The 14,055-nt window shown below is 41.5% G+C and overlaps 1 protein-coding gene across 1 annotated transcript in view; it reads left to right on the forward strand.

The window, feature by feature from the left end:
* Positions 1-14,055, forward strand: part of dok6 (docking protein 6) — a 405,108-nt gene that overhangs the window by 297,964 nt on the left and 93,089 nt on the right. Inside the window, exon 4 of the mRNA XM_048529673.1 lies at positions 4,520-4,639. Within this exon, the coding sequence (XP_048385630.1) occupies positions 4,520-4,639 (120 nt within the window). The remainder of the gene's footprint in view (positions 1-4,519; positions 4,640-14,055) is intronic.

Raw genomic sequence — 14,055 nt, forward strand, 5'->3', positions numbered from 1 at the left:
ATAGGCTATTGTACAAAATCCGGAGGAATGGGATTGTGGGAGATATAGCAGTTTGGATCGGAAATTGGCTTGCTGAAACAAGACAGAGGGTGGTAGTTGATGAGAAATGTTCATCCTGGAGACCAGTTACTAGTGGTGTACCACAAGGGTCGGTGTTGGGTCCACTGCTGTTTGTCATTTTTATAAATGACCTGGATGAGGGCGTAGAAGGATGTGTTAGTAAATTTGCAGACGACACTAAGGTCGGTAGAGTTGTGGATAGTGACAAAGGATGCTGTAGGTTGCAGAGAGACATAGATAAGCTGCAGAGCTAGGCTGAGAGGTGGCAAATGGAGTTTAATGCAGACAAGTGTGAGGTGATGCACTTTGGTAGGAGTAACCAGAAAGCAAAGTACAGGGCTAATGGTAAGATTCTTAGCGGTGTATATGAGCAGAGAGATCTCAGTGTCCATGTACACAGATCCTTGAAAGTTGCCACCCAGGTTGACAGGGCTGTTAAGAAGGCGTACAGTGTTTTAGCTTTTATTAATAGAGGGATCGAGTTCCGGAACCAAGAGGTTATGGTGAAGCTGTACAAAACTCTGGTGTGGCCGCACTTGGAGTATTGTGTACAGTTCTGGTCACTGCATTATAAGAAGGATGTGGAAGCTTTGGAAAGGGTGCAAAGGAGATTTACTAGGATGTTGCCTGGTAAGGAGGGAAGATCTTACGAGGAAAGGCTGAGGGACCTGAGGCTGTTTTCATTAGAGAGAAGAAGGTTGAGAGGTGACTTAATTGAAACATATAAAATAATCAGACGGTTAGATAGGTTGGATAGGGAGAGGCTTTTTCCTAGGATGGTGACGGCGAGCACGAGGGGGCATAGCTTTAAATTGAGGGGTGAAAGATATAGGACGGATGTCAGAGGTAGTTTCTTTACTCAGAGAGTAGTAAGGCAATGGAACGCTTTGCCTGCAACGGTAGTAGATTCACCAACTTTAGGTATGTTTAAGTCGTCATTGGACAAGCATATGGACATACGTGGAATAGTGTAGGTTAGATGGGCTTGAGATCGGTATGACAGGTCGGTACAACATCGAGGGCTGAAGGGCCTGTACTGTGCTGTAATGTTCTATGAAGCGGGGATAAGAGGTTCTTTTTCAGACTGGTGACCTGTGAGTGGAAGATTGCATAAGGATCAGTGCTAGGACTGTTTGCAGTATATATGAATGACTTGATGGAAGGAAGAAAATGTACTGTGGCCAATCTGGAGATGATGCATGAATAGTGGAAAGACAGGTTATGAGAATGATACAAACAGCTTACAGAAAGAGATTGATAATGTTAACTAAATGAGCAGCAAGTTGACGAATGGAATGTAATGTGGGAAAATGTGAAGTTGTTCATTTTGGAAAGGAGAACAAAAGAACAGTATTATATAAATAGAGAAACCGAAGAAAGCTGTAGCACAAAGGATATGCTTGTGCACAAAATGCAAAGCTAGCACACAGATGCAGCAGGTAATCAGGAAGGCTAATGGAATTTTGGCTCCCATTTCAAGAGGGTTGGAGTATAAGACAGTATAAGTACAGTGTGCTGGTGACACCACATGTGGAGTACTCCGATGTTTTGGTCCTCTTATTCAAGGAAAGATATTATTTCATTGAAGGCAGTTCAGTGAATGTTTGCAAGGATGATCCCTGATATGGAGGGATTGACTTAGACACAAAGATTTGACAGGTTGGGACTCAATGCAGTTTGCAAAAATGAGAGGTGATCTCATTGAAACGTATGTGGTTCTTAAAGGACTTGATAAAGTAAATGCTGAAAGGATGTTTCGGTTAATGAGAATGCACTCTGATCCTAAGCTTAGTCTCAGAATAAAGTTGAGTGGATTTAAGACTGAAATAAGGCAGAATTTCTTCTTAGATGGTTGTGAGTCTTTGAAACTCCTTGCCACAGAGAGGTGTGTAAACAGAGTCCTTGTGAATATTTAAATTCCTGACCAGTCAGAGAATCGAGTTATGAGGAAAATGCAGGAAAGTGGAGATGAGGAATGTTGGATCAATCATGATCCTATTGATTGGCAGTGCAGGTTTGACGGGATGATTCTATTTCTTACGATCTTAAAGTGCCTTCTTAAATGTTTTATAGGCTCACAGAAATGAGGCAGTGAGTTTGTTGCTGCAGGCTTCCTTGCCTCTGAACTTCTGTCATGGCCATGACATTTATCATGTCACCAGTCCAGTTCAGTTTCTGGTCAGTGCACACCCCAACAACATTGATAATGAGGGAGTCAGAGGTAGTATTGACATTGAATGTTCATGGTCATTGATTAAATTCACTCTCATTGAAGGTGGTCATTATCCAGCCTTTGTATCTATTATTTGCCAGTTATCTGCCCAAGCCTGGAATATTGTCCAGGTCTTGCTGCATTTGGACATAGACTGCTCCTGTATCTGAAACATCATGAATGGTGCTGAAGATTGTGCAATCATCAGTGAACGTCTCAAACTTCTGACCTTATGATGGAGGGCAGGTCATTTGATGGAGTATTAGGGATAGTTTCCAAGTACATATATCATGACTGTAAACAGGGAGTAGGCAATCTTGGATCTGGTAATGGGTGATGAGGCATGTTTAATAAATTACTTCCCCTAGGATCTTTTACTCTGAGGTAATTGACGAAACAGCTGAGGATGATCATACAGGGACACTCACACCTGGAACTCCTGCAGTACTATCCTGAAACTCAGATGACTGAACTCCAACAATCAGTACCATTTTACTAAATATAACTCCAACTGACAGAGAATTTTTCCTCAATTTTCATTGACACTTAACAGTCTAATTCTTGTCTGTCACTCTCACCTCCTGTCCCTCCCGCACTGAAGTTCAGCATTTTTATCCATATCGTTGTTAAGCAAATGCCACTTCTTAGTGCTGTTGATGAACCTTCTTTCGTTTTACTGATGATCAAGAGTCCACTGATGGAATAGTAACTTTCCAGATTAGATTTGTCCCATTTCTTCCGTACAGGACATGCCTAAGCAATTTTCCACCTTGTCAGGGTAATGCAGTGTTGTAGCTTAATTAGAGATGTTGCTTGCTCTGGAGCACACAGCTTCAATACTGTCACTGGAATGATAACAGGGCCCATAATTTTTGTAGTATCCAGTGAATTCAACCATTTGTTTACATCACCATAAGTTGGCTGAAGACCGTCATATCTCTGATACAGGGGTCTCCAGGGAGGCCAAGTTGGATCACCCACTTGACAGTTCTGTTTGAAGGTTATTTCAAATGCTTTAGCCTTATCTTTTGTACTGATCTGGGCTCCCCCTTCATTTGGACATTTTTCTGGAGATTTTACATTTGAAATGCCATTCTGCTGGCATTTAAGCAATCTATTCCAGAAGTGAAGGTTATTGATACCTGTAGTGTACATTTGCCTCTCCTTGATGTAAAGTCTTGGGGAAGAGGTAAGTCCAATGCACATGAGGCAGCCTAAACTGAAAGTTACATTCCCCTTCATCCTCTTGTATCTAATCAGTCATGTCAAAAAGAATGGCCCTTCAACTCTTGGCTCCCGCACACACACCAACCACAGGTGTGGGCAGTGTCAGGTATTCAGTTCTTTCACCACTGATGCTCGCTGCTAGCAGCAAGTACCATTTACAGAATGCACAGCACCAACTTGAGACGGGACCTTCCAAAACCATGACCTTTTCCTTCTAGGTACATGAGAATACCACCACCTGCAAGTTTCCCTCCAAGCCACTCGACACTCTGACTTGGAAATGTAGAGCCGTTCCTTCACTGTCACTGGGTCGGAATCTCAAACTTCCTTCCCTTCTTCATGTAACTGTGGGTGTACCTACAGCACGTGGACTGTAGCGATTCAACAAGGCAGATCACAACTACCTTCCAAAAGTAATTAGAACTTGGCATTAAATGCTAGCTCAGCCAGCCCACATCCCGTGAATTAATTAAAAATATGTTGATTCAATTGTCTTGTTAATCTGCTCCATTGCCTTTTATTTATTTTTACAAATATGGCAGGTGTCTGCTCTTTAAGGGGGAAAACAGGTTGGTGGTGTGGACAGGAACATGATGGGCTAACCACCTGTCATTTGAACACCCCTCACCCCTCTGAAAACACATCCATCACAACAGGCCATAAATTCCAGGCTATTGACTGACACATGATTCCTGTTGTTACAAAGCATTGCCTGCTGTTGCAACAAGTGAAATATGTGTGTGACCTGTGTCCAAAAATAATATTGTCGTAACTGAGGAATTTATTATCAGTTTGTCTATATTGATCTACTACCCATTTTGAATAGCAATTCTGACTGATATCTGTTTCAAGTAAAAGGTTACATTTTATAAATAAATCCAAGAATGTGTGAACTAAAATCTGAATATCTCAAGTTGCAGATGTGTTTCATTGCTTTGATTTGGTATTCATATTTGCAGTCTGAACAGTATTGACAGAATATGATGATCTCATGTGTTCCATGTATATTGTTCCCCACAGAACTGGAAGCAGAGGAATGGTGTAAGCTTCTTTCCGTTGAATGCTTGGGATCTAGGCTCAATGATATCAGCTTTGGGGAGCCAGACCTACTAGCAGCTGGAGTTCAAAGAGAACAAAACGGTAGGCCTGAATATTCCCTGATGTATCGATAGGGATATTGAGCACTTCGGCAAAATAGCTCCATTATGAGAGCCCAAGTGATATATCAGATTCATGTTTGTATATCTTTTATGCCTTGACTATGTAATACTACCTTTACTAAAATCAATCATTGATCTGAGCAACATTTCCTCTTCGAAGGAATGACATGTACTATGCTATAGCCTGTAATGCCTTTCTATATGTTTTCTTCTGTCTCCTTAGCATTGTCTCTCCACTTCAGTACCATACTTATTGAGATTCATTCCCTGTTAGCATCTTAGATGATGTTTTCAGTTATTTTCTATGGTCAGCCTATAGGCTAATCTACTTTTGCATGTTTGAAACACTGCCCTGGGTAGCTCTTTTCAACAGATTTGATTCAGATATAACTCTCATTCTTATTACAGAGGATTACCGGGATATAAAGCAGTGAACTAAAATGTCTGAGATAACAAGGTGTAGAACTGGATGAACACAGCAGATCAAGCAGCATTAGAGGAGCAGGAAAGCTGACGTTTCAGGTCTGGACCCTTCTTTAGAAATGGGGGAGACAAAGGGGATTCTGAAATAAATAAGGAGCAGATAGGTGGAGAGGAGACGGACAGGTCAAGGAGGCGGGGATGGAGCCAGTAAAGGTGATTGTAGTTGGGGAGTTAGGGTGGGGGTTGGTCAGTCCAGGGAAGACGTCAGGTCAAGGATGTGGGGGTGAGGCTTGTAGGTAGGAGGTGGGGGTCAGGGTTGAAGTGGGAGGAGTGGATAGGTGGGTGAAAGGACAGACAGGTTCGGGAGGTGGGGACGAGCTGGGCTGGTTTTGGAGTGCGGTCGAGGGTGGGGAGATGTTGAAGCTTGTGAAGTACACATTAACACCATTGGCCTGCAGGGTTCCCAAGCGAAATATGAGGTCCTGTTCCTACAACCTTCAGGTGGCATCATTGTGGGACTGGAGGAGGCCCAGGATGGACATGTCGTCCAAGGAGTGGGAGTGGGAGTGGGAGGGGGAGTTGAAGTGGTTTGCAACTGGGAGGTGCAGTCGTTTTTTGCGAACCGAGCATAGGTGTTCCACAAAGCGGTCTCCAAGCCTCCACTTGGTTTCCTCAATGTAGAGAAGGCCACATTGGGAACAGCGGATACAATATCTCACATTGGCAGATGTGCAGGTGAACATCTGTTTGATGTGGAAGGTTTTCTTGGGCCTGGGATGGGGATGAGGGGGGAGGCGTAGGTGTAGGTGTAGCACTTCCTGCGGTTGCAAGATAAAGTGCTGGAGGGTGGTAGGGCTGGTGGGGAGTGTGGAGCTCACAAGGGATTCACGGAGAGAATGGTCCCTCCAAAAGGCAGATAAGGGTGGGGAGGGAAAAATGTCTTTGGTATTGGGGTCAGATTGCAGATGGCAGAATGGTGGAGGATAATGCATTGGATCCGGAGGTTGGTGGGGTGGTACGTGAGGACAAGGTGGATTCAGGTTTGGGGTTGCTATTGCGTCTAATGGCTCAGTGGTGACATTCCAACTGTGCTTGATGGGAAGAAGAATGATGCCATCAATCCTTGCTTCTTTGGCTGGATCTAATTGATCCCAACTGATTTACAATGGTAGAGAAATAACCACAGTTAGAACCTAGCAAGAATAGGTTCTTAAAAATAGCTTATTGCATGATAGCAATCAGGTTCATGTTACATTAGTTTGTTAGACATTGTTACTATGTTTACAGCGAGACCTGTGGATATGGGTCTGCACTTGATGTAAGACTGAGACATTGTGCCTTGTCTCTAGCCAAACGAGCCAGATATCAGGTTGAGTGGAGCTTAATGCTACTCAGAATCATTAACTTATGTAATAGCTCCCGACAAGCATTTATGCCTTAGTCAACTTGCACCTATTTAGTTAGATCAAAATATAACGCCTCCTGGCTCCCCTTTGTCTAATGTGCTCATTACTTCCTCAAAAAATCACACAGAATTGTTAAACATAACTTCTCTTGGTCTTTTGGAAGCTTCTTCTCCTGTATTTATCAGATTACTTTCACTCTTGTACCTTGTATTAAGTAGTGTTCACCATGTGGTATTTGTAGGTAGAAGGATACTTCCACCATGTGTCTTTCTTCTAATTTAGTTCCAAAGGTCGAATAAATTTACACTGGTGGAGAACGGCATCTATTGATTATTGATACGAGGCTCTTGACTTAATAGGTATTTTGTTTGAAGGTAACAATTAGGCATCAGTCACATTGTTTCGTTAGATATAGTTACTGACGCTGTGAGCAAACCTGTGGATGTAGATGTGTGTTCAATGATACCCTAAATTGTTCTCTTTTATCTGCAGCCAAACCAGCATGGTATCATCAAATTGGGTGGTGTTTACTGTGGTTGCCAACATTAATGCTTTTGGAAACATTACATTCTACAACTACGTCTGGACCAAATGCTCTACATTTGAGCCTCATGTCAAGGCTTGATGGCCATGTAAAATACATCCATAATCTGACCACACTGGTTGATTCTCAGCCTTTAAATCGTTGCAGTATGGCTAATGGTGACTGATAAGAATTGGGAGAGTTTCCTGGTTAGTCATGCTGCTGAAAGCAATGACAAACCACTGTAGTACTTTGCCTGTAAGCACTCATTTCATTTTAGTCCTTCAAGCTTCCTCCTATTTTCTGTCATCTGAGTCCACTTTGTAGCCGTCTATTTATTTCAACTTCTTTGGCATGTCCTAGTTCCCCATAAATGCCTTCCTGTTATTTGCCCCAGTCACTGCCTGTGATAATGAGTTCCACATTCTTATTACAATTCAGTATGGCTAATGGTGACTGATAAGAATTGGGAGAGTTTCCTGGTTAGTCATGCTGCTGAAAGCAATGACAAACCACTGTAGTACTTTGCCTGTAAGCACTCATTTCATTTTAGTCCTTCAAGCTTCCTCCTATTTTCTGTCATCTGAGTCCACTTTGTAGCCGTCTATTTATTTCAACTTCTTTGGCATGTCCTAGTTCCCCATAAATGCCTTCCTGTTATTTGCCCCAGTCACTGCCTGTGATAATGAGTTCCACATTCTTATTACAATTCAGGCTTTTAAAAAAAAAAATTCCTGGATCCCTTTTTGGAATTTCTTGCTCACCACCTTTATGTTGATGATGTCAACTTCAGCTGTTCTGTAGAAAAGGTTGTATTTTCTCTACAGTCACTCTAACAAAATCTTTCATAGTTCTGAGGACCTAAGTTGGGTCACCCCTTGGATCTTCAAGCAAAAAGAGACCCATCTTGTCCTTCTTTCCCTGATTTGTAAATGCACATATTTTTGGTACTTTTTCTTTATAAATCTTGTCTGTACCCTGTCTAGTGCCTCCGTATTGTTTTCTAACAAATTGCCAGCTAGCACTGTGCTCAGTGTTTATAGTAAGGTCTAACCAATGCTTAGTGCAGGTTTAGCATAACTTCCTACTTTTAATTCTGTTTATCTGGAAATAAAACCTAATGCTCTATTTGTTTAATTTATAACCTAAAAAACTGCTAGTGTTTGATAAATTTGCGCTTGAAGATCCCTTTGTTCCAGTTTCCCATTGAGACTTGCACTTTACATGTAATAAACAACCTTCCTATTCCTCCTCTCAAAATGTACTACCTCACGTGTGAATTCCATTTACCAACTATTTGCTCATTTTACAATTTTGTTAATTTTCTTCTTGGATGCGTTGCAGTCTTTTACCTTGTCTGTACCCTCCCACTGGCCTCCAACCCCCAAATTCGCTGTCAACCGTGTATCAAGTAGATGCATTTTTAATTCAAAAATCCAAATTGTTAACGTAGATTGCTAACGTCAGTGGTCCAGCACTCTGGTCATGTTGAAACCCCATTCTCCTGGAGGAGGTTGAAGAGATCATATAGAATTTGTCTCGAAATCAGTAAAATTACTTACTTAAACATATTGATCTGCCCAAGATATGATGTTCATCCTTTTGACAATTCATTTGTTGGATTTTTTATCACATTAGTTCATAAAATTCAGTGTAATTAAAATGCACAAGAAGATAATTGAAATGAACCTTCATGACCTGAGATGCTGACACAGTCCAGAACCAAATGGTTTGAAAAGGGTGAGTGTTAGAACATATGATATGAAAGACTACCACCTGGTAGCTCTGACATCCATCATTATAAAGTGCTTCAAGAGGTTAGCCATGGCTCACGTCAACTCCAGCCTCCCAGATTATCTAGACCCCTTGCAATTTGCCTATTAGTGTAACAAGTCCCTGGCAGATGCCTTCTCCCTGGGCCTGCGCTCATCTCTGGAACAACAAGGGTACCTACATCAGGCTCCTACTACTGACTACAGCTCTGCCTTCAACACCATAATTCCAAACACTCATCTTCACCGTAACTGGATTCTTGACTTCCTGACCAACAGGCTGCAGTCAGTAATGATAGGCGTCAACACTTGTTCCACAATAATCCTCAACACCAGTGCCCCGCAAGACTGCAAACTCAGCCCCCTACTACTAATGCACACATGACTGTGGCCAAATTTCACACCATCTCTATTAACAAATTTGCTAACAATGCAACTGTTGTACATTGGATCTCAAACAACAACAAAATGGCGTAAAGGAAGGAAATTGAGTGCTTAACGGCTTAGTGTAAAGGCAACAATCCTCTCCGTCAATGTCAGCAAAATGAAGGAACTGGATATTGTCTTCAGGTTGCGGGGTGGAGGGCATGCTCAAGAAGCATCAAGGGATTGCGGTCGAGATGGTTAAGAGTGTCAAGTTCCTGGGAGTAACTATCACCAACAATCAGTCCTGGTCTACCCACATAGACATGACAATCAAGAAAGCACAACAATACCTCTACTTACCCAGGAGGCTAAGGAAATTCAGCATGTCCATTAAGACTCATACAAATTTTTATAGATGCACCACAAAAAAAGTGCTATCTGGATGCATCACAGAATTGTATGGCAAACAAAGAGGGCAGCATGGTGGGTCAGTGGTTAACAATGCTGCCTCACAGCACCAGGGTCCTAGGTTCAATTCCAGCCTTGAGTGACTGCCTGTCTGGAGTTTGCACATTTTCCTTGTGTCTACGTTGGATTCTCCCAGGTGCTCCTGTTCCCTCCCACAGTCCAAAAGATGTGCAAGTTTGGTGAATTGTCCAACAGTGTCCAAGGATGCACAGGCTATGTTGTTTCACCATGATAAATGTGAGGCTATGGAGATAGCGTAGGGTGCTGGATCTGCTTGGGATACACTTCAAAGAGCCATTGTAAACTTAGGCCAAGTGGCCTTTTACTGCACTGTAGGGGTTCTATGACTCTAAGAATATGCTCACTAATGCCGTGAATACTTATCTGTTTAGCTGCTGTGACTATAAAGAAGCACAAACTGACAAACTTGAGTTTTTCGAAAAGTATTGCTATGTTGCATTTAACCCAGTTAAGAAAAATAATAAAATTATTGACTTTCTTAGGCACAATCTTAAAGTTTGCAAGGGTATATTATGCAATTAAAAGTCCTGTAAACTAAAAGAGGCACATGGCTTTTGAAGGTTGATGTCTTGCCTCAGGCTGAACTAGGTCCTGCCCACGTTGAGGTGTCTGAAAGACATAGACGGACAAGTCATATGTAAGATTGCAGCTCTGGCATTAAAATGTCAGCCTGTAATGCATGGAGGGTCAAAAAGAACTGAGAAAGCTCAAAACTTGAAAGTTGTCTGCAGACACAGAGAGAGAGATCCAGATTGAGTTCTCTTTCCTTAAGTATCTCATGTGCTTGCCTTGGCCTAGAAACAGATGACCAAAGATACAAAGGCTTAGTTGGTTTGTCACAAGTCTCTTCCCCTCCCCTCCTCCCCCTTCTCTATCTACCTATCTATCTGTCTCCCCACCCCCAAAAGCCCAAAGCTAGAGTCCCATTGTCAAAATGATTGTATCTAATGGTTTTTCTCCATCCTTTTAACTATCTGGAGACTTTGCCAATGAATCTGGAGATGGCTCTCTACTCCTTCAAGGCAGCTACACCTGGTGAACCTTGATGGTCAAGGGATACCCACTTAATGCCCTCAGGGTGTAAATGATGCAATATTGCAAATATACAGCCAACTTTGACAGTGCATTAAAGTTACTGCAATGTACCTTTAGTTATTCTAAAACTCTACTTAGTTATTTCCAGCCAGCAAATTCATTTAATATATTTCATAAAGCATGACTTCATAGCATTATAAAATGTATTTTGCAGAGGAACACTATTGTACTTAGCTGAGCATGGGAAATGTTTAGGAATAATGGTATTGTGTTGATGCTCTTGAAAAACTTATTTGACCTCAGGTCCAAGATGGCAGTGGAGTAGAACTTCTCAGCTGGAGCTTGTCTGCTCCATCCATTGCTTTCCTTTTCCTTTGTGATCAGAGATAATGAGAACTGCAGATGCTGGAGAATCAGAGATAACAAAGTGTGGAGCTCGATGAACACAGCAGGCCAAGCAGCATCCGTGCTCCTAAGATGCTGCTTGGCCTGCTGTGTTCATCCAGCTCCACACTTTGTTATTTCCTTTTCCTTTCTCTCTTTTGTGCTTTTTTTTTCCTTCTTGGCGATGTCCCGAACTCCTGGCCTCAGCACTAATTCAGACTCCTAGCCTCAACATGAATTTAATGTGGCACCCTGTCTTCGCGACTGGTGCGGCAGTCTTTCAGACCAGCGTGGACTTCCAGCCTTGATGATTCCTGACCGGTCTCCCAGCCTCGAGAGCCTTGAGGTAAAGCCTGTCACAATCTGGAATTGAAGCCCAGCATGGACTAGAGGCTAGCTGCCATTGTGGACTTGGTTGGAAGGACTGTTGTTCTAAACTTTTTCTAATTTATTCCTATGATATTGAAAGCTTGACTTTTTATTTCTTTATATTTCTAATTATTTTCTTTTCCCTAAGAATTTGTACTTAAGAATCTGCACATAGGTACCTTTTTACCTAAGATGGCATTATGACAACTTGTAAACTTTTTTACTGCACTCATTTGAGCACACGTGGCAAAAAGCTAATTCTGATGTTCTGGTGCTCAGCATGCAGTGCTTTGGATAATTAAATGACACGAGCTTAAGGATTATGGTACAGTGGCCATTGCTGACACATGACTGCAGGATGGTCAGGACCAGGAACAAAATATGCCAGGTCAGAAAGTTTACAGAATGGATAGGGAAAATGGCAGAGGATGTGGAGTAGCCTCTCAGACTGGTAAGAAAATTAGTTCAGTGGTGAGGGAGGATATAATGAGGATAAAACATTCTATGGAGAATATATGTGTGCAGCTGTGAAACAGTAAAGGATTTAAAGCTGCAATAGGTGTTGTGTATAGACCCTTTTGTAACTACTCTGATGTGTTAGATTGTCTTGAGTAAGCAAGTGTATAGTAAAACCAGAGTAGTATTAATGGAGAATTTTAACTTTAACATAGATCGGAAGAGGCAGGCAAGCACCGTTCGGGAAGATGGTGAATTTCCCGAAGGTGTCTGAAATAGTTCAGCAGAATCAAAGAATCCCTACTATGTGGAAGCACGCCTTTAGGCCCATTGAGTCCACACCACCCAAACTCACTTGCTACCTAGCCTACACGTCCCTAGATACTCTGGGCAAGTTAGTGTGGCCAGTCCATCTAACCTTCATGTCTCTGGACTACGAGAGGTAACGGCCTAACTACTGAGCCACCATGCCACCTGCAGTTCCCACACAGTGTGTCATGGATGCAACAAAGGGACAAGAAAAATGGGATTTAGTAATGAGTAATAAGCCAGACTTAATTAGTAACCTAATTGTGCATGAACATTTATCAAATAGTGATCATAACATGATAGAGTTCAATGTAGCGTTTGAAATGGAAAGCATGAATCAGCTACTAGAATTTTAGATTTAGGCAAATCAGACTTTAATGAGATGAGACAGAGACTCTCCACATTAAACAGGAAAATCCACTAATGGGTAAAGCAACTGAAGAACAGTTAAGGCTTTTCAAAGGAACATTTAACACTATACCAAGCAAGTTCATAGCCCTGAAAGGGAAAAGTTCCACTTCACGGAAAAATCAGCCATGGACACCTAAGAGATGAGAGACAGCACTAAACTAAAAGAAAGGGCTTACAAAAGTGCCAAATTCAGCATATTCACACAAAGAATGACAAAGCAGCTTTTAAGAGCTACCAAAATACATTCTAAGATGAAACATGCTGGGAGCATCAAAATCAATAAGAAGAAATGTTGAAACTACATAAAGGGAAAGGGATGGTTAAGAGCTATGTTGGCCCACTAAAGAGTGAAAATTGAGGATCTGGTCAATGACTATGGAGAAATGGCAGACATTTTGAATAATTATTTTGCCTCAGTCTTTACTGTTGAAAAGGCGGATAAATTGCCCGAAGTCCAGAGGAAATTAACTATGGATCAATGAAAAGAACTGATTAAAATTAATGTAGGACTGAATAAAATTGGTAAAACAATGGTAATGAGGAAATTAATTAAATTAAAGCGTGACAAATCCCCAGGATTTGATGGCTCCCATCAGAGGATGTTAAAAAAAAGAAGCATGTTCGAGACGCATTAACTACAATCTTTCAGAGTTTCCTAGATACAGACATCATCCCTCTGGATTGGAGAAATGAGGAAAACTGGGGAATTACAGACCAGTTAGCCGATCATCTGTGGTGGGGTAATTATTTGAAGTCTATAATCAAGGATTGGGTATCTGAATGCCTAGAAAATTTTCACCTAATCAGGGAGAAGCAGCATACATTCGTGACAGGTAATCTTGACAACCTCACTGAATTTTTTTGAAGAGGAGACTAAGCTAACGGAGTGGGGAATGTCTATGGATGTTATTTATATGAACTTCCAAAAGCCATTTGGTAAAATCCCATGTAAGAGATTTGTTAACTGAGGCAGAAGCCCATGGAACCAAGGGCAAATTACTTACATGAACAGAAAATTGATTGAGTGGCATGTGACAAAAAATAGGGATACTGGGTAAGTTGTCAGATTGGCAGGATGTGACCAGTGGTGTTCTACAAGGATCTGTGTGGACGGACTGCAGTTATTCATATTATTTATTAATGACTTATGTAATGGCTTAGAAAGCCATATATCCAAATTTGCTAATGACACAAAGTTAGACAGCATAGATGATAGCATAAAATTACAAAGAAATTGATAGACAAAGTGAATAGGCGAAAGTATGACAGATGGAGTGTAATGTATTTTGGACAGAAAAAGGATAAATCAGGATACTTTCTAGATATATGAAGTTAAATACAGTGAATGTCCAATGAGACTTGGAGATTTGCAGAGAACTTTAAAATATCACAAACGGAGCAGAAAATAATCTGGATGACTAATGGAATGCTGGCCTTTATACCTTGAGGATTG

The sequence above is a fragment of the Stegostoma tigrinum genome, chromosome 5 (assembly GCF_030684315.1).
Source record: "Stegostoma tigrinum isolate sSteTig4 chromosome 5, sSteTig4.hap1, whole genome shotgun sequence".
NCBI classification, from domain to species: domain Eukaryota; kingdom Metazoa; phylum Chordata; class Chondrichthyes; order Orectolobiformes; family Stegostomatidae; genus Stegostoma; species Stegostoma tigrinum.